Raw genomic sequence first — 23,313 nt, forward strand, 5'->3', positions numbered from 1 at the left:
ACTGCTGGGTTTGCTTGAAGTCAGGATTTTAGGCACAAGGTTGCTGCGCGCTTCAGTGAAATAACAAGCTCACAATCACCTCATTAAGATGTAACTGCTGAGCTGTGAGGGCCTCGTCGTGCCTTGATTTAATAGCCTGGGTTTCTTGGAAACGTCAATAGTTTATCTGCGTGGGACGTTTTGGTTTCAGTAAAAACTCCAAAAATGATGATCATCCTGTCTTTGCACCGTCTCGTTCGTCTTGTCAAAGTTTAGTGAATGCGGTTGTGGAGCCGGAACAGAGGGGTTTTGAGGTTTGGACATCCGACCCCGGCACCATATATCGAGCCAGGCTTCAGGGACGCTGTCATATTTGGCTGCCACCCAGACTCATTTCCTTGGTTGATTATTTTCAGTAATAAAATCTTGGGATTCTCATGTCAAACAGTGACAAATGGAGAACAAGAGTTTGCTGCTGGATGAGGAAAGAATTATAGACCTGGTAATAAAGGGTTGATTGGTTGTGATTGACTCGCGAGGTGAGCCCAGTCATGTGCTCTGAATGACGGGCGACGACACACACACACACAGAGGTGGTTCAACTGCTGCCTTAAAACCGCGAATTAGCTCAACCGAGTTTATCTTTTTCATCTTAAATTGGTGGTTAAGCATTACATTATATGTTTTTAATCCATTTTCCTTACGGTACACTTTAAAAACTTTATAACTTGTGTGGAATGTCCTGAAATTGTCATGATTATGTCAGAACTCCATGGACTTTGTGGCAGCCACTGGTCCACTGATGCAGCATCACATGGGGATTTGTCCCGGTTTGCCCGGTGGCCACTCAGGCCCTGCCAGAGCAGGAACGACACAGCCCCTGGTACCATAATACATTGAGTTAACCCCTTGTGTAAATAAGCTAGTAGGGGAGTGTTTATTTTCTTCCTTGCAGCGGTGAGAACCTGGCTCTGCTGGGACTCCACGTCCCCGTCTCCCATCCATTGCTGCCCTCATATTCTTGGCCCTTCTCCTTCACTTTCCCCCAAAAAAAAAATCTGATAAAATAAAGTATAAATGGCCAGATCAGCACTGGCTTGTTTTTTCTCACATTAGAGTTTATGAGAAAGAACCATCTTGTGTGGCCTCTGAACAGAACACTCCTCCTCATCCTGGTCCTCATCCTCCCTCCTCCACTCCCACCCCTCCACCACCTCCTCAGTGGGGGGGGGTGGGGTGGTTACTGTTTATCATGTTGCCCGGATTTTTTACACTGTGAGGCCCAGTAAAGAGATTGGGGGAGACAGCAGCTCGCTACAGGCCCACCTGGCTCCTATCCATGCCCAGATAAGCTCTGTCCTCCCTTTTTCTCTCACTAAACACATGTTGCCATAAAACAGAATATAGGTCATACAGTATCTTGAGACTCTGCACGTAGCACTTAAGAGTAAGACATGCTGAGCTTTCAAACAAAGAAGCTGAAATTCATTATCTGATCCCAAATCAGTTCTGCAGTGTACTGAAGGACTTTTCCTTTCTGTTCCTGTGCATGTGTTTGAGCTGCTGAACAGCTTGATGGAAGGTTCTGATGATTTTTTAAGGGCGAGAAGAATTTTGTTAGTGTTGGACATTTGTACTGAATTTATATTGAAAACACGTTTAAAGAAAAAAAAAACGTTTTAGACGGAGTTTATTAAATCCTGATAAACTGTTTATATATCCAAAGGAAATGTATTATAAAATATATTATGTAATGCTTGACCACTAATTTAAGATGAAAAAGATAAACTTGGTATTTCTATATGGGAGTTTATCATTAATCAAAGGGAGAGGTTTAAAATAATAATTGCGTATATGTTTAAAGTTGTTGTGAAGTAGTTATTTAAATTCAAACATTGATAAATGAGGCTGATTTTAAGCCGGTCGGCTCCACACGACTCTTTCTGTTTCTCAGTAAAGCAGTGTTAAAATCTTGGAGGGAACAGAAATAATAATACAACAATAATCCAACACGACGGCTGCTAAAGGGAGAATTCTACTGTGATAGATGCTTCTTGTCCCCGCCCACCACTGCTGCTGTATACACACAAATGCTCCCCCAGTCAGGTCTGATAGTTTTGCTTGGCAGAGCTTGTTTCCAGATGAAGGACACGACATACAAATAATGCTACAACAAAGAAATCTGCCGTTTTAACGTCATACAAGTCCTACAAAGTGCTTCAACAGGTTTACTGTGTCTATTGAAGACTTCCTAATTTACCCTCACTGACCCAGTATCCTGCTTTTCATGAACATGAAGTTAGAAGGTCTTCGCCGGCAGCTCCAGGAAGCTCAGGATGGACTTATCAGTGGGCGCAGGGAGCTGATTGAGGCTCACAGAGAGCTCCAGGAGTGTGCGCTGGAGCGCGACAAGCAGCGAAAAGAAGCCTTGGACCAGAGAAGACTCTTGGGGGACGAGACCAGAGAGAAAGAGGCCATCCAAGCCTCCAACCAGGAACTCAGAGCTTTGATTAAAAAAGCAGAGAGTGAGAACAGCAGGTAGAGCTGAAATTGCAGATTTCCAGTGAATGCTTTTGTTGTGGTCTTCGATGGATGATTTGATATTTTTCTGTCGTGCTCATTTTAAACAACGCAGCCTGCGACGAGCCGTGGAAGAGCGGGATCAGAAAGTGTCAGTCTTAGAGGAATGCAGGAGCTCGATGGACCAAGAGGGAAGCACCTTACGGAGCAGTATGAGAGAGCTGGAGAAGACTCGCCTGCAGGCACGCAGACAGCTGCAGGAGCTGCGCAGACAGGTGAAAGCATACTGAGGTCACTGCTTTCCATCAGATGTATTTATAAATAAGGGATTTACTTTTAAAAGGTTTGTGCTGTGTTAACTCGAGCAGGTCAAGATCCTTGAAGGCGAGAACGGCCGGCAGAAACAGGAGCTGCAGGAGCTGCAGGCTCGGGTTTGTCAGGAGGAGCAGAAGGAGGAGGAGGCACGTCGCGAAGCGTTCAGTCTCAAGCAGAGAGTTCTTGAGTGTGAGGCCGGGAGAGACGCAGCGCTAAATGAGGTAGACAAATACCAGGAGTTATGCTGCAACAAAGTTAATAACATGAAAAACTGTAGAGAAACATGACAAACACAGTCTACTCATATATATTTATATAACAAGACCAACAGTTGTTATATAATAAAGAACTTTTAGATTTTGTATTTTATGATGAAGAGATTTTAACCTCTTCTGTCCCATAACTCAACTTTTAGGGTCCCCAAGCTCTCATGACCTCAGCAGTGAGAGTGTCCTTGAGTTGTCAAGTGAATGTATGGCAGAGTTTTGTATTCCAAGAACATGGAGAGCTACTTGAAACAGAAAGCACATCATTATGGTGAATTTGAAGCCTGGTTAATGTAGCCTCTTTTTTTATATATATATATTTATATATATATATATATATATATATATATATATATATATATATTTTTTTTTTATTATTATTATTATTTTTATTTAAAGAATATGGAGTAAAATGAATATACCAGTCTGTGGAATATTCTGTATACATATGAAGCATCCAGCCCTAAGGTTGAGACACTCTCAAAGCTCAATTTATTACAGAAACTATGTCCCAGCACTCTATTTACAGACAGAGGATATTGGTTGCTAACAGTGGTGAATGATAAATAGTAGAAATAGATGTCAAAAGAAAAAGGTGAGTGGTTAAATGTAGACAACATTTCTTTTAATTTGTGAAGATTCAAGATTCAAAATTTACTGCTGATGCTGGTTTTTAGCTGTTTTCACATTTACCCAAAAAAAAACAAACAGTGGAGAATCTGGAGACTTTGATTATTTATTTTTTTTTTCATTGGATGTTTCAAGTGCATTTTTGTCCTTTTTAATTTATGTTTTTCAATGTTTGCTTGATATGAAGAAAATCAGACTGAAGCATTTTTCTTTCTATATTTGTATTTATTTATTTATTTATTTGTCTATGCATTTCACTTTTTAAACATCCTCTTTGCATTATCAAGCAATTTGATCTGCATTTTATATATGAAAGGTGCTATATCAATGAAACTATTACTGAAAATAATGCAGTCAGTTTTTGTCTCGAAAGGTCGCAGGTGTGCAGCGTCGTTTGGTGGAAATGCAGACGGAGGGTCAGCAGAGTCGAGAGTTGCTGCAGGAGAAAGAGGCCTATCAACAGCAGAGTAACCAGAGGCATAAAGAAACCTCTGTGCAGCTGCAGGAGGCACTAGAGGACGCCAGGGTCCAGGTCGCAGATCTGTCCGCACAAGTTGACTTAGCGCAACGTAAGGTTCAGGGCCTGGAAGAGCAGCTTCGGTCGGGTGACGCTAAACGTAAGGACCTGGAGCTAAAGCTGGCAGGAATGTATTCAGCTCTGCGTCGCACTGTTGGCATCAGCCATTCAAAGCCTCCAAACACACCTGGCTCACGTAGACGGTCTCCCTCTTCCTGGAGATGCCACCTGCAAGTAAGAGGTAATTGCCATGAAATTTTACACTAAGGTGTTATGATGCCATTCGTTGGCTGTACGCGTACACGGTAACGAGTGTGGTCTTTGGTCAGGAGGGGAGAACGTGACGGACAAATCTGCGTCTCGTGGTGAAAATGAAGAGCTGGACATCGACACAGTGCACTCAGCCTTGCAGGAATTCCAGCAGGAACTTCGGGAAGCACAACGAGACAGGGTATATTTGAATTTCCTTAAGGTTGCATATACATTAAATACACAAATCACTTGCAGTGGATCCAGCAACATGTTTTATTTTCTCTCAGGATGAAGCCAAAGCTCAGGTCGTCAGTCTGAGTCAGCAAGTGGCACAGCTCAAAGCCAGCCAGAATAAATCAGCCACCCAGGTACTGCAACTTCAGGCATCCTTGAAGCAAACAGAGCAGGGTAAGAAACCCAATGGACTCTATAAATATACAAGAAGTATCATTTGTTTATTTATTTGAGACAAACAACATCTTTATTTTGTCTCGCAGGAAAAAGAGAGATGACAGAACGATTGCAAGCGGTGCAGTTATCATTTTCCCTGCAGGAGGGAGTCGCATGTCGTTCAGAAAGAGAGAAGAAGAGCCTTGAGGAGGAGTTAGTCCAACTCAGGACTAGTCTGCAAGCTGCTGAAGCAGAGTCCAGGGTAAAAACAGAGCTTATGAATATAAACAAATGTCCATTACACCCAAACCACTGTCATATGAGTTCACACAATTCTTCAAATCTATGCTAGCCAACAATTCACATGTTCAGGTGATTGTAAACCCAAAAAACACAAGTGTACATATTCTATGTACCATTTCTGTCAAATTGAAATCATTTCATCAAAATCTCTTACTCACCGGACCTTTAAACGGCAATTGATTCCATAGGATAAGTTGGAGCTCTTCCAGGATTTGGAATCTCGTGCAAGTGCAGAACAGCGAAAGCTGAAAGAGGCTTTGGACGCAGCAGAAAACAGATCCAGCCGCCTGGAGCTGACTCAGCGCACCCTTGAGGGTGAGCTGCACAGGGCCCAGCTCAGGGCCGCAGAGCTGGATGCAGAGGCCGGGGCACTGCAGGAGAGACTGACGGAGCTGAGGAGGAAGCTGAGCGAGAGCGAGGACCGCTGTGCGGCCCTGGCGGTCAGTGAGGAGAGACTGACCACGTCACTGGCTCGAGCGGAACAGCATGAGAGCCAGCTGAGAGAGCAGATCCACAAACTGTCGGACTCTCTCGGTGACAACAGGAGCAGCAGTGGAGCCCTGCAGGAGCAGATCGCACAGCTGCAGAAGGCTCTGACTGCCAGTGAGCAGGACCGAAGGCTGCTGCAGGTACATAAAAAGAACATACAGGAACAGGAAATCCATTTAAAGAAGGATATTTTCCATTTTAAATGTTTAACCTTTCTCCTCTCAAGGACTTTTGATTAAAACTTCATTAGAAGATGATTTAAAGTGCAGCTATTTAACCTTCACAGCTCCAGACTGAACATTATTCTGTTCACATTTGCTGCTTCGTTTTCCTCAAAGACCTTAAAGAGGGAGCAATAAAATGGCCGGACAAGCTCATTAATTTTCTAAGAGCGTCTCAGGAGAGATTTTCCGGCCTTAGTTTGGAAATGGACTTTAAAGGTGTTGAACAAACAAAAACATGACATTCTTATCATTAATCTCTTGGTTTGCTCGAAAGCTGTCGTCTCACTGTAGTAAAACGAGAAAGAAATATCTGAAAGTCTTGTGTGCAGCTTTCAACACTATGTCAAGAAGTGTAAAAGAGACAAAAAGAAGCAGGCGAGGTGAGAGGTATAAGGTCAGTTGAAGTGCAAATGTGTACTCATTGTGTATGTCAACATTTGTGTGCCCACAGGAACGTCTGGATAAGACACGGGATACCCTTTCAGAGAGTAAGAGGCTGAACCACACACTGACAGAACGCACCCAAAACCTCCAAAGAGCCCAAGAGGACGCAGAGCTTAAGATTTCAGAGCTGGAGAAACGTAACTGGACACTGAAGGAGGTGAGTTACTCTGAGGTAAAGGTGTAAACACAGGTGTGAAGGTTTAAGCTCCAGTTTGACATATATATGAACGTCTGTGCTGCAGAACCTGAAGCTGCGGCAGAAAGCTGAAGTCCAGGCCCAAGGCAGCTCCCAGCAGCTGCAGAGAGAGAAGGCAGAACTTCATGACAAGTCCACCAGTCTGCACAGCACGATGCAAAAGCTTCAAAGTGAGAGAGCTGAGATGGAGAGGCTGCTGACTCGACTTAGTAAAGACAAGTCAGCTCTGAGAAGGGCCCTGGAGAAGGTGAGCTGAAGAACTCAAATTCACATAACAGCCTTATTATCGAATGACTTATTCAATTTAACTGCATATATAGAGCACACAGCGTTTACAGGGTCCTGTTTAAAAGAGCAAACATTATATCATCTTGCACAACCATAACCGTCACTGAGGTCGTCTTTGTTTGTGTGTGTGAGGGTTAGTAACATCTCATGGTGAGACAGCAGAATGTTTAAAACAAAGGGCTCGTCAGCTCACCCCTCCCTTTCTCTAGCTCTTCAAGGAACTATGGTGGCCTTCACATGCCAAAAAGGATGACTTTTTTCCTTCTTTCTTCTTTCTGTTGTAAGCCTCAGCTTCAAAATACAAAACACACACTCTGGTTTCTATAAAAGTCTCACTCTAAAGTTATGAAAACCAAATTAAAGTTATTACACACTTATACAAACATGTCTTCTTTGTCCAATATAATCAACACTATCCCTCCTGCACGTGACAAAACCATCTCATATTTTATTTTCAAACCGTTTAACCTGAGCCGCCCCTCTAATATGCTCATTTCTAATCCTCTCTAATCCTGAAATAAAAAACAAATCATTCATACAAGTAATCTGATGACTGACTTTATTCTGAAGTGAAAAGACTGGAGAAGACCTGCAAGCTACCACAGAGATTTATTTTATTTCCAGTGATGTTTTAAAACAGGCTCATTCCTCATACTTTTTATTCTTCATTTTCCCTTTTTCTGAATATGATATCATAGATGACTATGTTTACATAAGTTACTACTTCTTCTACTATTCCTTTCATATTCCCATTTACATGTTACAGAGCATTGTCTGAATATGACTCATACATGAAGTTGTGTCTACATACGTCCACTGCTTTGGAATCTCCAAAAGGACGTTATAATCTGATTAAGATGTACACATGTCTGCATAATATGACGATTATTGCTTATTCTGAGTATAATGTTATTCTGGTTATGTCTCGTAATCAGAAGTCCCAATATCTTCATTTATCTGCCAACAAACATTTTCTTCTGTGAACTCCAGGACTGTGTGAGAGATTCAGTTTCATCATTTTAACCTGAACCCTGACACATTAGACGTACATTAGGCCTTTGCACACTCAGTTAGGGGCTTTGATGCTCAATGTGCAGTGAACCATCTGAAGTATATGAAGCAGCCAAACCACAAATGGCTTTAAGTGCAATTAAAATCATCTCAAAGTCAACTGTAGAACTGCTGGAAGGCCAGAACTGAAGTAATGTTTAAGCCCTTTGTGCCACAATATGGACAAAGTGAAGACACACAGCTATATGACCCATAAACTGGCAGTTACATTAATACACAGGAGATTATTTGAATAATTAACTGTTTTATTATGCTGTCATTAAGTAGTATTATTATTATTTCCATTTTATACACATTGATCGTTGTCACAAAGTGTACAGTGTGATCCCGGTGATGGCAAACCTGTTGGCGGACTGTGAAAACCAGGACGTTCTGTGCTTGGCTTCTTCCAGCAGGCGTTGCAGGAAGGCCAATGAGTGCAGAGCAATCATGGTGAAGTTGTTCTCATTATGTCACCTCCGTGTGTGCTGTTCTCAGGTGGAGATGGAGAGGCTGAGGAGGGAGGAGGACGCTGCATCAGCAGGCAGAGAGAAGGAGCAGTTGGGGCAGACGGTGCGCAGCCTGGAGCGGGAGCTGGCTGAGAAACTGTCTGACATGCAGACGCTGCAGGTGAGAGTCAGTGAAGGCAGAGGGTTACACTACACTACAGATATAATATCTATAAAAAGCAACCTGGGTTTCATGTCATCTCATATTAATGAGTAAAACAGAAGCGACACGTGGCCAAAACCATGTTAGTGAAGCAAACAGGAAGACACTGTAGATACTAAGAAGACTTGCTGATTTGTGTGTTAACGTATGTTTCTACACTATGTGTCTTTATTGTGTCCTTTCGACCTGCCTAGTAGCAAAACTAGCTATAATCTGGTATAATCTCATATAATCTCATATAGCAAATGGAATGGTTCACATTAGACACATTCACATTAGACAGATAATACCATTAAACAAATGAAAAATAGTCACAGGTGTGACTGATGTTAAAAACAACCACCACTGAACCGACGCTGAACAAGCTTACAATTCAAAATAAAATAAAATATTATGTAAACCAGAATAAATAGAACATACAAATAAAGCAATAAAAACATTCAAATTATAAAGATTTGAAAAATGTCAATGATTCTAAATCTGCAGGTCTGCAAGTGCATCTTTGGTTTTTATTTTCCAGCCACTTCTGTGCTCAGTATTTACATTTCCCATCCCAATAATCCAACTGCATCTTATTTAACACTTCAGAATATTAAAAAGTGTTTGTAGAAATCTGAAACCGCCTCCATGAGACTTTCATTGAGAGCAACATTTGCATTGCATGAAAAGTTTAATGTCCCTTTAATGTCTATATAACTTTTAAGTTGTGTTCAAACAAGAATAATGTATAAATCATATTTTTCTACTACTGCTACAATAATTCAGGGACAGTGGAGCCTCATTAATCCCCACACTGCACCAAAACCTCTGTCCTTGCACCATGTGTTAGTGTGGTGAGAGAACAGAAACACTGTCTAACTTCATTATTGTTAGTGACTGAAACTCTTAAACTACTACAATCAGTTAAATATGACTGAGAATAATTAAAAAATCTGCTCCTATCACATTGTGTTTGCTATGGAGACGGCACATACAGCAAAAGTTACACTGTTCTGCTTTAAGTTTTGACTAATTTGACTTTTTCCTCCATAATAAGTGTGTGAACTAACAACCATGACCTCAGTAACCCCCTTTAGTCGGCTCTCTCCATGCTGTATATTCATATATGTTTCATGTGAACCGTCTTCAGGCCCAAATCTCTCAGTTGGAGCACGCTCATGCACAGCGCCTCCTGGAGGTGACAGCCCGCCATCACCAGGAGCTGGATCTGGAGACAGATCGTCTGAGAGACAGTCAGCTCCAAGCAGCACAAGCTTTAGAGAGCAGAGAGAGGGCCCATCGTCAGAGGGTCAAATGCCTGGAGGAACAGGTATTTCACGTATTTTTAATGTTTTCACTGGCATAACTTAAAGCTGGAGTGTGTAACTTTCCAATGTCTGTTTCTATTGACACAATTCTGAAAGAGAAGAGTTGGAATATGGACGTAGAGTTGTCTGCAGGCTCGCACGAGGTGTGGGGTAGTGTTTTAGTAACAGACATTACACACTGGAGCTTTAAGAGGTTTTGTTTTTTACCTTTATTTAACTCATTTACAATGACCCTGGCCAAGAGGCAGCATAGAAACAGTGCGCACAAAGAACAAAAACGTACAACAACAACAAAACAATATTAAACCGTTCATTGCGATTCCGTGTATGAAGTAAAACAGGATAAATGTTAAGCGCAGGTGCAACAGACGAGCACTGTTGCCCTCACTATGTAGGTTAATAGGATGTTAATGGTAAATGGTAGTCTTGATGACCACTTAAAGCTGCTTTATACTGCCGTACAGATTTGCCATTCACCCATTTACACTCATTCATTCATCCATTCATACAGCAGAGCTATTTGTGTATTTTACACGAACACTTCGGCATGTAGACTCGTAGAACTGAGAAGTGGCAGTTAGGTTGTTAGTGTTGATTTAGACACAGATTTCAAATGGTTTGCAAATGGTGATTTTTGTTGTTATTAATCTATAATAAAAAGCATTTAGCATTTCTGACGGGTTGCTGTTGTCTCCCTGTCTTGACACAAAATGAGTCTCTTCCTATTCTGCCGACAGAGTGATTCATGTACTGCGTTTGAATCAGAGATGTTAGTTTGTATTCAAAAGTTACACACTTGTTTTGTTCATAATCTGGATTGACATTATAGGAAACTGAATGGTTTGCTCTCTGAGTGCTTTCTTTCTACTGCATATCCATGTTTTTGTATGTCTCTACCAATATTCTTTTTCCTCTTCTGCTTTTGTTCCCCTTTGTTTCTGATTAGGTGTTAACTCTCAAAGAGCAGCTGGATCAGGAGACGAGAAGACGACATGCCTATTTGAATCAGATGCTGCAGCCTGGTGTGTAGGCAGAGACCCTGCAGTGAAGTATGTAGCACCTCTGGCTTCCTCGCTCACTGTCCCTCTGGCAGCTTCCCAACAATGTTATGTTACAAGCGACATCCACAATGTTTTTGGAAGCTACACGCACACAAACACAGTCCCAAGGCGTTCACTCCCACCCATGCACATGTGCTCACCGGATTACATTAATCTGCAGGAAAACTCAACAACAACAAACAATGAGTGTTTTGTTTGTAAGTGGACTGGATGTGCCAAATTGTTTTAAGGATTTCCTCTGGCTTGCTGAAGTTGGTGTTTTTAAGTCTGTTTATGCTGTGTCATTTTTTTGGGAGGAAACAATGTAATGAAAGGTTTCCTTGGTTGGTGCTTATTTTTCTTATACATACATGTTTGTCATAGTGATTTTATACCATTGTTTTTATGTCACAATCATGTGTCCTAGTGAGTATTTACAGTAATGTCTCATCGATCCCACTTCCCGGTGCTGTGTTTACCTTGTCATTAAGAATCTACAGTGAAGTGTAAATCATTTGTTTTATCACGTATTGTATTTCACATAATTGTGATTAATAAAAAAAAAAAATAAATAAAAAAGTGGGTGTATCCGAGCACAATTAGGCCATTTCAGTTTTCAAAGAAAGATGTGAACGTCAGTGGTGTTTGTTCTGCTGGCTGCACTTTCACAAAGTTTGTTGTGGAAAGAACATTTTCCGTGAACTTTGTGAAGGACAGCAGCCACTGCCCTTTCCTGGCATGTGAGCTCCAGAGTTTGGTTCGCACCATTAAAAGCCTTTGTGGATTTTCTGTAAGTGTGGGTGAGAGAATGACCTTCGCTCTCTATTGCCAGTGCTGTCTTCAGTGTTTTCTCTCAGAGGTCGTTGCAGACTCCTCCAAGTCTGTGGGATCATCAGTCTTTTTATTGCTGTAATCCTTCACAACCCAGAAAATCCTGAGCTGATCTGTGATCTTCCCTCCACTGATTAGACACCACATGTTTCCCATGCTGTGTGTGTTTTTATCCACAGCTGCTAAAAGGCAGTTTACTCCTTCTCATCCTGTCATTTCTGATTGTGCTCTCACCGTACTTTCAGCGCACATGCATGTCCTCTCGCTGTCTTAACCTCGCGTGCCTCGGTAACTGTGCATAGTAGGAGGAAAATCCTGTCAGTTTCTTTAAAACAGCCCTTTGATTATCATAGATCCGCCCAGTGGTTATCCAGTTACCGGCCTCTTTGCAGGGATTGGCTGGAAGCAGCTAATTATGCAAGGTAGTGAATCCCTGTGGGGGAGGTGGGGCCAAAACTGAAAGAACTCCTTTGGCAGGCAGAATAGAGCTTTTATTGAGGATATTTCTAAGCTGACCATCAGGGACCAAATCACTGGATTGTTTTTGAAAAAAAAAAAAATCTCAGCTGAATCACGCTGCTCCCCCCTTCTTTCATTTCTTCCCTGGTTTCATTTCAGTGAGACGGAGTGTAGCTCATGCAGTGCCCAGCAGCAAGCAGAATGCAAGGAATCTGCAGTATTCCTCTGTCTCACAGCACAAGCCCAGTTCACTACTGAAGGACAAGTGAGAGGAGAGAGAGGCAGAGTCAGGGAGCAGTCAGGGGAGGATTCACACCGCTGTGGTTTGAGAGGAGGAAGCGTACAGTCTTGTCCTGCTCTGCTCTGCTCTTGGTGCCTCAGGTGTGTGTGTGTGTGTGTGTGTGTGTGTGTGTGTGTGTGTGTGCGTGCGCTCCTCCCTCCCTCCCTCTGTGGTGCCTGCTGTCAGCTCCATCCCTGGGTGGCTGAGGCCATGGTGTTGGTGCTGCGAGCCCTGCTGCCCTGCCTCTGCACCCTGCTCTCCCTGGACCTGCTGCCTGGGGTGGACCCCGCTGTGCCCCTGGAGGACTTCTACCCCTTTGGCCAGGACAAGGGGGACACCCAGACCATGGCTCAGGATGACGGAGGCTCCGGGCTGGTGCAGATCACCGTCGCGTTCCCCTTCTTTGGAGACAAGCACACAGGACTCTACGTGAGTAACACTGTTTGTACTGGTGTTTATGTGTGTGTTTATGTGTCAGCATGTGTGCATGTGCGTGCACTTGGCCGTTGCCGATTAGAACTGACATGGTGCGGATTGTATGAGAGCCTCGGGGAGATGATATTTGGAGTGCAGCCAATCACCACATTGCAGCGCACTTTGAGAGTTTGTATATGCTTGTGTGCGCTCACAAGCTCCACTGTGTGTAACCTTGTTTGTAGAATATCATGTTTTCCTCCCTGTGGGTGGATCCATCATGACATTCTCTTCACTTCACATCTGCCCCACACTAAGTGCACCAAGGCAGAATTATTAGCAGAACAGTGGTGAGTCCTGTTCTGCTAAGTCTACAAAGAGTTGTTAGAGGAAATGACAGTTTGTGTTCTTACTGTTGCTGCAGAGCATCTGTGAGCACTTCTTTTTTCACAGAGAGAGAGAGAGAGAGAGCGGGAGAGAGGTGGGGACGCATATGTACGGAGCAGGAGAGAAGGAAACAGTGCTCATGGGAGGAAGCCCCATGGTTTGACAAGGATTTTCGCGCACCACAATGAAACTTACTTTGATCTGCCTTTGTCATGTATTGGGTTCAGATCCAGCTCATGGAAAGGCAGAACTCCCTTAAATCAACACCACCTGTTGTGGTTATGCATCCGCATTTGCTTTCCGAAACTCTTCACCCCCCTCCTCCTCCTCCTCCTCTCCTCCTCCCTCCCTCCCCTCCTTCTTCTTGCTCTGAACCTCCTCCCTGATCAAATCGAGGGCAGCAGAGGCCGAAGAAGCATGGCAACAAGGGGCAAGGCCAAAGGTCGTCCTTCTTTACTGAGCCAAAGGAGGTGAACTCAGTCTCCCAGTGAAGACATTTTGGTTTTTATCTTTTGCAGCTGAACAAAGAGACACAGGGTCAGAAATTCTGGGGCAAAATACCCTTGAAATATCCGAATATCTCATTGAAAATATACCTTTTCAGTCCACTGGCATTCACTTTGGAGTGTGCAATTTACGTGAGTTTATCAGCTTCAACTCTGATTGGCATCAGTGGGAACATTAGCGAACCTTAGGCTTTAAAACTTGGACAGCACTTAATGTAATTTATTACATCAACATTATCAGCGTAAACCATGAGATTATTTTTGTTATTTTTACTCCTCTGACTCGTTTAGTTTCCAGTGCTTCCATGACATTACAATTCACACGGGGTGGAAAAAAAACACCGCAGGGCAGAACAACCACTGGCAATGAGAATGATGTCAGTTCACTTCTTCAGTGGGCTCACTCTGGTCACAGGTAAACCTGCTGGTAAACCTGCTGGTAAACCTGCTGGTGAAAGAAGCTAAAGGTAGTTATCTTTTGCAAAGGCTGAGTCGAAAGTGGACAACTCGGCATCCATCGCACACACAGTTCTCATCCCTTCTTCCCACATTCAACCATGGCATTGTTTGCCAGGGCAGCAAGCTGACAGAAGCTCCACAACATGGAGTGGTTTAAATATAAAATACCTCAAACCCGAACGAAATGAAGTAGAAACAGAGCCCAGATGAAACAGATATTACTGAAACAGCCACTAATGCTGGCCCTCCCTCGGCGTCTAAAAAGCTATGAAAGACATCACTATTCCTAGTTGGAAGATCCAAAACAGTTTGCCACGGTAGTGCAGTTAGCATCAAATTTGATTCTAACAGGTTCTAAAAATGCCCTAAAAGGTCTGAAATTTGGAGGATAGTTTGCCCCTTTTCCTTCTATGCATGTATTGATTGCCATTGGGCCTTCCTGTTTACAGAGCATGGAGTGGTTTCTACAGTATATATAAAAAATACCTCAACTCATACAAAGTGAAGTAGAAACAGGCCCAGATGAAACAGATAAAGTCTAAAAAAGCTCTCAAAGACATAATGGATTGAAGTTGGGAGATGGACTGGATCAGAACATCTCCTCCAAAGAAGTGAACAGTGGACAAAACACTATCCTTTAAACTGCTGTGTTTGTGTCACGTTGTATTCCAATTGGCAATAAATAGTGATAGTAATAAAAGTCCTAAAATTCTGGTCTTTCCGGAGTTATTAACACAGTTTAGATTTTTAGTTTTGCGCTGAGCAGCAGCATGTCTCTTCTCCTGTCATAACACAGATTGACAATATTCCTATCGGACAAGATGAGACAAGTTACCCGTCGTTTGGCTCGTCTAGCACACATTTAAATATCATCTGATCAACAGATACTTCATATTCGTTCACTCTGCATCCCGCTGAGCTGCAACTCGCCTCACCTGAATCTATTCAACATCTGCTGGATAAAGTGTGCCGGGTCACACGGTGATCTCTGCCACCGGAGAGGCCGCTTTCATATTTCACTGAGCACTGCGGGCTAAATTTACATGAATATTCCTTCCTTCCAAGAACAAGCTGATGAGCCACACCGATACGGGACGCTTTGTGGATGTTGTTAAGGGGCAAACATGCCTTTAAAGCCCTCGCAGATCCTGTTAAAGCCCTCAACCATCGGCCTTCGTCCCCTTCTCGAAGCAAGACCTCTTATTTTTAGCAGCTGTGGTGAACAGATACACCAGTGCTGCGTGAGCCATGTGACACCTGGGCACAGTGATCTCCTTAGTGTCCCCTGAAAAATCCTAAAAAAAAACAAACTCCCCTCCCCTCCTGACTTGGTCCAGCTCCAGTCCCACTTTTGCCTCCTGGTAACCAGGCTGTCCCTGTTGTTATGGTTTGTGTCTGGGAGTTTTCACATGTTGCTGGGATCTCTCCTCCTGCCTCCCCCTCCTCCTCCCGTCCTCTCACGCCTCAGATAACATGGCAGGGGTCTTCCCACTGGAACTGTCCAGCTGCTTTATCTGAGAGATGACCGATCACTTTAACAGAACGCAGATGTACTGTATTTACAAAGCATCATGTGTAGGGGCTTCTAAACAACGCACTTCGCGGATTAACGTCTCTGTTGGTCAGTGTTACAAACATGAAGGAGGACATGTGAGGTCAGAGAGGAGAGAACACAAGTTTAAAAGCAGATGTGAGAATAGAGGGTTATGATCAAAGGCAGATAGTGGACATAGATAATGTCACATGTGCCGTTAGAAGACTCAGCTTACACGGTTAAGCAGATATTCTGACTTATATTATTAAAATCTACCTGATAAGGTTTTCTTTTGTCTGTAATTTGAAGTAAAGAACATAGAAACACAAGTCAAAGACATTTTTTGGAAGAATTCCGCCAAGAATGTGCTTCAGTGTAAGTGCACTCTTAACCGACTCCACATCTGCTACTGCTCATCTGCTCTCCTGAAAACCTTCAACACTTGGAGTTTGTGCACTTTTCATTCACTCACTTTCACTCACCACTGTATATGACCCAAGGATGTGTGTGTGTGTGTGCGTGCGTGCGTGTGTGTGTGCATCGACATCTTCTCTTTGGACTCAGTGTGGGTTATTTTTATGCATGTGTGAGTCGTGTGATGAGAGACGAGATGTGGGTGAGATAGAGTATGTTCACACGTTGATGCAGTCAGGTGATGGTCAGTGGACGTCAGTGCTGGAAGCTTCTTTGTGTAAAAACATCGGGGGGGAGGGGGGTGTGGGGTTTGTGGTGTCAATCAATCAAACAATCTTTTTTTTTGTTATTGATTGTAACTTTAAACGCTGAAGCACTGATGGTCCAGTTACTATTTATTACATGTTAAGTAACACAATCACTTCAATTATTACTTGTTGTCAAGAGTTACATGACTTATGTTATGTTACTCCAATACTTTTGTAAACACAAATTAGCATAAACATAAACTGCAGAACTGCAAACCTGGCAACCCAGCAAAGGTTCTCTCAGTTTTTACTGTTCTCTGCATATTCCCTCCTCAGTGACCTTCCACACAGACACATCATCGTATGGTAGCCTTGAAAGGACAAAATAAGCAACATCTTTGCTTTGTAATTGCGGTGAGTTGCTGCCAAAAACAGGTGTACCTTATAAAGTGACTGGTGATTTTATATTGGACATTTGTTATACTCCCTCTGAAGAACGTTATATTGTGTTGTTGCTTTGCTGCATGTTAAATTTGAACAAACCCAAAGTTCTTATAGCGAGACTCCAACAACCTTGTTTTTTTTCTACATAGTACATATTTTTACGACACCACCGCAAACATCCGTCCATTGTCGAGCGCTTTATCGTCACTGTCGTAAAAACTCACTGCTGACGCGCCCCTCTGCTGGCCATGTGGAGTTGTCGTTTCCTCTTCCGGCTGGACAGTGATGAACATGTGAAATAATTGTGTGTAGTGCCATGAAGCAATTTGTGTTTCTCGTCAGACGTGTGACTTTCCAACTTTTCCTGATTCTGAGGACTGGTCTTTCTGCTAACAGACAGTAGGGGGCAGTGGAGACACCCCCTGCCCCCCATCATCACAATGACTCCGAAGCTGCTAAATTAGGGTAAAAATCCTGGTTTACTTCTGACAGTAGATTCATATTAAACAATCAGCAAACAGTTGCAGTAAGTTATATAGTATATGGACAACTTCTTGGTTTAACTTGTCAGTATAATATCAAACATGATCCCTTATAGACTGCTGATATATACTGTATATGTGTCGCATGCAAGGTTTGCCACTGAGATTCAAGATTCAAGATTCAAAGATTCAAAGTGTTTATTGTCATATGCACAGTAAAGAAACACGTTTCCCTGTACAATGAAATTCTTACTTTGCTGTCCACTCAAAAAACACCAGCATAAAGTAGAAGTATAAATATACATAAGAAAAATATTAATATTACAAGAAACTAAAATAACATATATGCATAAAATAAGTGTAAACATATGCATATAAACAAGAAATAAGAACTGTACATAAAGTGAATACTGGTTGTGCAGTTTAACAGATTTAAAGTGACATGTTTCAGGTTTTAAAGTGACGGTAACAGATTAAAGTGACAGTGTAACCAGGTGACAGGATTATTGTAGTCCTGTTCAGCTGTTGAGGATTCTGATGGCAGTGGGGTAAAAAAAGACGCACGGCATGTGAAAAAAGGAACTGCATGAGATTGTATAAATACGAACAGACCAAACACACACACTTCTTCTTAGAGTCAGCACTTGCTGCAGCATCTTCTTCCTGCAGCATCTTTGGTGACCAGACAATAACACACACCTGCAACTACAACAGGGCATCATGGTGGTTTTCTGACATTATCAGTATTTGTTAGTCTTTCTCTGTAATTTGATGTCATTTCCCATTAAAATAGACTTTAAACACTGCCTTTTCTTTTTGCCAGCCTTCTTCAATAAATGCAAACAGATTTGATTGCCTCAGTGTAAACTATCTGCAGATAAAGGTGAACCAAGGCTAAATAGTTCCAGGCCAAGTGCACAGGCCATCAGGCTGTAGTTACTTCCTTGGGTCTCGTTAATAATTGGACAAGCTTGTAACTGTGAAACCCCTGTTTTTGACAAGGAAAACTAATGTTTTCCTGAGTTGATCCACGGGCACCTTTTTCATTTAGGAGTTTGCTTTGGCTTGACTTAAGCCAGATGAAAGTTTATTTTTGTCCATAAATTGCTTGGCTCTGAGGAGAAACCACCCAAGCAAAATCCCGGATATATCCGGCAAAGAATTCCCAAAAAAAATAACAAGGGAGTTGAAGAGTGAAGTGGCACCATTGAGAGTGAGAGAAAGAAATATGTTGAGGGGGAGATGCTGCTTACAAGGTTGACTGATCGCACCTTCTTTCCCCCTGTGTTTTTGACCTTGGTCATGTTACAGCTCTCAACCCATTCACTCTCTCACGTATGTGTGAAGCACAAACCTCCCTTCACTGGACGTCCACACTAGTAAAAGCCTGGTTGAAGTTCATGAGGAGAAGAGCGTATGGGATATTATGCATAAGAAAATGTTCAGTTGAAATTCCTCCAAGGCCTTTTCCATGTCAGAGCGGTCCCCTAAAAGTCTTCACAAGGAAGAAATACACTTGTTTAAGCAGTTCCAGATGCTACAAGCGATCAGATTAGGCGATTAAACATCTTCCAGTATTGGAGCTTAAGCTTTATTCAGTGTTCAGCATGATTTCCTACACTAATTTCACTGTATGACGGGTAACCTCCAGAACCGCTGCCACCACAGGTCTCTCATTAGTGGGTATGTGGGTGCGGGAGGTTTGCAGTTCGCGTTCATCCTCGCTCTTGTTTTCCTCTCGGTATCAGATGGAGCTCTGGCTGACCTCCGGGCCCTGCTCGTGCAGTTGGTCCTGATCTTCCACACATTGGCCTCATTCTCACCACATCACGCTGATGCAGAGGGGAAGACTGTGGTCGGGCAATTAACTGAGCCCCCCGCGCCGTGCCAACCAAAACTTCCTCTGCTGTTTTTACAGCAAAGTCCTTCAAATTATGGTTTTTGTACACGCGGGGAGCACTGGCGAGCCATCTGACGCTGCTTTGTCACTGTCACATGACACTTACGTGAATGCTGAGAGGCAAAGTTTGTGCCAGTGTTTAGAAGAAACAGGACCAGTGCCATGGTGGGTAGACTCTCCTGTTCCTGATAATATGCAGAAATGCTGTATGAATGAAGGCCTTTCATGGGGATCCAGTGAGAAGAACTTTCCTCTTCACACCCAGGTTCAGAAGCTTGGCCTCAGAAATGTCCATTTACCAGAGTAAAGCTGTCCTTGATCGTGGATGTTGTGATAGAGGACATGAGGGCATGTTGGTGATAGGGCAGATGATCCGCTGTGGCGAATCCTAAAGGGAGAAGTTGATAGAAGAAGATTCTGACAGTTTCTTTCGTCAGTGTCGTGGATTTCTCAATCTCTGGGGTCTGCAAATAAATCTGAGAGAACCTTTATGCTTGTCGCACAGCGCTTTATCCAACCCGAGGACCAAAACTCAACAAAGAAGTGGTCCTGATGTCATCATGTCTATGACTAAATGCCCCCTCACCAAGCAGGAGGTTTAAAAGCAGCAGGAAGTTAGTTAGGATAAAAACCATCTGTGTCCATACTAATACCCTTTTTAAAAAGTCTATCACATGACCATTCAGGTACACTGGGCTACACACATGTGTACTTCCTGTGTAAACAGGAAGTTGACTCTCCTCTGCAGTCGTTTGCTTAGATTTGGAAGGTACCACTAAGAAACAACAGTGGGGAAACTTCTTTTATCAGACTGGAACTGAAAGCTGCTCTTTCACAGCTGATAGTCGAGTCATGATTAAGTCATTTCTTCATTTCTGCCCGTGCAGACTATAACACAGCCTTAAAACAGCAGTTCATGTTTGCTGTTTGTCTGTCTTTGAGCTGCATTATATAAGAAAAAATGAATCCGTCGATGATCATGGCATTTAAGCTGGTGGGGCCCCTCTCAGGTTGGGGCCCAATGCAGTTTTCTGTTTTCTGATGTCTTTAATCTGACTGTTTTGGTTCCACAGTCTGTGTTAAAACTTGTACCAATGTTTCTGCTACTGCAGGTGAAAAAAACCAACAACAAAAAAGCTCAATTATCATTGAACTAATCAACCTATTTCACGCCATGCTACATTATATTTGTATAGCTGCAGGGCAGCGGAGGATGGTTTCATTTATTTAGTTACTTTACTTTACGTCTGTGGATTTAGGGCCCATGAAAGTCCTTCCTGGTGCAGGTGCATATGTGCAAAAAAAAAAACTCAGGTTTTCTCAGCTGCTCTCATTTCACAGAGTAAAGGTAGCATCTGTTTCCTACACGTGAAGTGCAAACATCCATTATGAGAGCAATCCACTCTCCCAGTGCTGCTCTTTGCCATGTCAGGTCAGAAAAAGTGTTTGTCTTTAGTCAGCACTTCCACTAGAACCCAACCAAATAACACAGACAAGTCACTGTGGTTAAATCTGAAACGTTATGGTCAACATTGTTCAGGTGTTCTAACTCAAACTGTGTCTCCTCCTTAGGTCAACAACAACGGCCTTGTATCTTTCCTGAGGGAGGTGTCTCAATTCACACCAGTAGCTTTTCCAATCGCTGGGGACAGGAGGGTGGTAGCGCCGTTCTGGGCTGATGTGGACAACCGTCGGGCGGGGAGAGTTTTCTACAGAGAGAGCCAGGAGCCTTCCATGTTGAGCAGGGCCTCAGCGGATGTCAAGACCTACTTTCCAGACTTCCCCAGTTTCAACGCCACATGGGCCCTCATCTCCACGTGGCACCAAGTTACGTTCTTTGGAGGCAACTCCAACACACCGGTATGAACTCACACGTGACCTTGCAGACGTCCCACAACCATGCACGATAGTTTAACTGCTCTGACTCCATCAGGGACAACAGGCCAACATGTGTTGCTACTGAGAGTGAAACAAATCTGAATTCAATCAGGAGAGACAAGTAAATGAAAAGAAGTTGTTGTTGAAAATTGTTCAGATGATGTGACGATAACGTCTTGACAGAGTCTTGGAGTCAAGGTGGAGATTTTGTAGTTAAGGGTATCTGCCCTGAGCAGTTCATGTGGATAAATGTGATGAATCCACTTAAAGCTGTAGTTTGTAACTTTCAAACAATTGTCAAATGAATTCACATAATGCTGATTAATCCACGCTGATTTCTCCACGTAGCAGTTTTTTGCTCTGGTGTCTTTGGTGACACGCCCATGCTGATGCATTGTATGTCATGACTGAAGCACACAGCACAAGTAAAGCAAGACGGCTTCATGCAGCAGCACTATGGCTGAATATGCAAAGAAGCGCCCATGAAAGGTTTCAGAAGTGGATCTACAGCAATCAAGTGCGGTGTGCTTATCTGCCTGTATCTGCACGCACTCACAGCTCTAAGTAGCCTGAATGCAGTCTGGACAAGTAACCGTACGATTAAAGACAGATGAACAACACATAACTTACCACAGTAGTGTAGAAAAATAATTGAGATGGCTTCTTTTCTCTGATCTAACAGTTCGGTTTGGTACAGTCCGGTATTTTTTTGCATTTCCATGAGGAATACTAACAAAATAACCAGCCCCTACCATTCCATTTCTTGGGTACCACAATAAAACAGCGTGTTACAGTCGAAGGTGAAGGTGAAGGTGGACCAGTCGAAACACAAGCCTGATCCAGGACTTTATCGTTGGTACCAAATCCACACGTACCATGATAGAAACACAGCATATGTGACTGGGGAGGCAGACGGGGGTGAAGAATCTGGTCAAATGTGGTAATTACTCAGAAGTCCACAGGAGGCGATAGAGGCTCCGCGCTGGAATATTAAAAAAGACCAAAAACACCACTTTAGTGATAAATACAGAGAGAGAGTCTGGACCGAAGGAAACAGACATTCACGTATATTTACAAGTTACTGCAGCTTTAAAAGGTTTAAAATGTTGATATGATGAAGAACTACTTAACACAACCAGCCAAAGCTACTGAATGAACTCTTTAAATAACCAACAATGATCTGAGGAAGTGTGGTTATTAGTAAACACCAGACAAAAGATTTATGTTCAAAAAATGAATTTTATGAACTGTTTCAACTGAAGATGTAACAGGTGATTAGAAAGCACAGCTATTGGGTTTCATTTGAATGATAACCATGAATATCCTGCTCTCTGCCCCCAACAACAAGAAATCTGTACCATTATTATGAAATGTCCGTTACATACGAGCATCATAACTGCATTTTCCAGGATTCAGGAAGCCTGTTCTTCTCTGTGCAGGTCAATACTTTCCAAGTGGTGCTCATTACAGATGGAGAGCTTTCCTTCACTATATTCCAGTACAATAATATCACATGGACCACAGGCATGCATGCCAGCAGTGGTGGAAACCTGGCGGGACTGGGAGGCATCGCAGCGCAGGTAAGATCACATGGTGGTGACACTCGATCTGAGCTACAGTGTCATCTGCTTCCTGTGAAGATTAACTAACGATGGTTTAAATGGATGAAGTATGAGGTTAATAAGAAATACTCATGAATGTGTAAGTGTCTATGTATCTAACCTCCTCGCATGTAGGTTCAATAAATGTGAAGATGTCTCTTTTTAAAGCATAAAGCAGCTTGAAACTCTGTTTACTGCACATTTTAAAAAAAGACTACAGGTCATAAATAACAAGGCCCTGAGTAAATAGTTTGTGTCAGAGCGTATTAATAGTCTTCAAGCTGCTTGAAGGAATGTATTTTCCCCACTGGATGCATCAGTTAATGACATCATAACATGTTTGTTATCATTCCTAGCTGTGGAGACATTATGCAAATCCCCCCATTAAAGTTATTTATTCATTTATTCATTTGTTTCTTTGTTCTTTTGGAATCGTTTAGGTATTGGTTTGTCTTTTCTCTGTGTTGTCACTTTATTTATTCATTCAGTTATTATGAGTCTATGAGTCCATGATAAATAAATAAATAAATAAATAATAAACCAGCATCCCCAGCATGTAAGTATGAGTAGTATTGGTACATTTTTATTTGACCT

General features: G+C 42.6%; 2 protein-coding genes across 6 annotated transcripts in view; both read left to right on the forward strand.

Annotated features, from left to right (window-relative positions):
• The window catches only part of crocc2 (ciliary rootlet coiled-coil, rootletin family member 2), a 43,754-nt gene extending 32,292 nt beyond the window's left edge, over nucleotides 1-11,462 (forward strand). For both annotated transcript variants that reach the window (XM_044044432.1, XM_044044433.1), the window contains exons 24-36: nucleotides 2,279-2,517; nucleotides 2,615-2,774; nucleotides 2,868-3,035; nucleotides 4,084-4,468; nucleotides 4,557-4,678; nucleotides 4,767-4,887; nucleotides 4,977-5,131; nucleotides 5,361-5,801; nucleotides 6,337-6,486; nucleotides 6,572-6,772; nucleotides 8,362-8,493; nucleotides 9,665-9,844; nucleotides 10,789-11,462. In XM_044044432.1, the coding sequence (XP_043900367.1) occupies nucleotides 2,279-2,517; nucleotides 2,615-2,774; nucleotides 2,868-3,035; nucleotides 4,084-4,468; nucleotides 4,557-4,678; nucleotides 4,767-4,887; nucleotides 4,977-5,131; nucleotides 5,361-5,801; nucleotides 6,337-6,486; nucleotides 6,572-6,772; nucleotides 8,362-8,493; nucleotides 9,665-9,844; nucleotides 10,789-10,872 (2,538 nt within the window). In that variant the 3' untranslated portion in view covers nucleotides 10,873-11,462. The remainder of the gene's footprint in view (nucleotides 1-2,278; nucleotides 2,518-2,614; nucleotides 2,775-2,867; nucleotides 3,036-4,083; nucleotides 4,469-4,556; nucleotides 4,679-4,766; nucleotides 4,888-4,976; nucleotides 5,132-5,360; nucleotides 5,802-6,336; nucleotides 6,487-6,571; nucleotides 6,773-8,361; nucleotides 8,494-9,664; nucleotides 9,845-10,788) is intronic.
• A 749-nt stretch (nucleotides 11,463-12,211) lies between these two features.
• sned1 (sushi, nidogen and EGF-like domains 1) overlaps nucleotides 12,212-23,313 on the forward strand; it is a 37,263-nt gene continuing 26,161 nt past the window's right edge. For 3 of the 4 annotated variants that reach the window (XM_044044445.1, XM_044044446.1, XM_044044447.1), the window contains exons 1-3: nucleotides 12,573-12,881; nucleotides 20,813-21,100; nucleotides 22,558-22,698. In XM_044044445.1, coding sequence (XP_043900380.1) covers nucleotides 12,663-12,881; nucleotides 20,813-21,100; nucleotides 22,558-22,698 — 648 coding nt within the window. In that variant the 5' untranslated portion in view covers nucleotides 12,573-12,662. Of the gene's footprint in view, nucleotides 12,882-20,812; nucleotides 21,101-22,557; nucleotides 22,699-23,313 lie in introns of all 4 variants that reach the window. The other variant, XM_044044448.1, reaches the window with a different exon arrangement.

This window comes from Solea senegalensis, linkage group LG14, assembly GCF_019176455.1.
Source record: "Solea senegalensis isolate Sse05_10M linkage group LG14, IFAPA_SoseM_1, whole genome shotgun sequence".
NCBI lineage: Eukaryota > Metazoa > Chordata > Actinopteri > Pleuronectiformes > Soleidae > Solea > Solea senegalensis.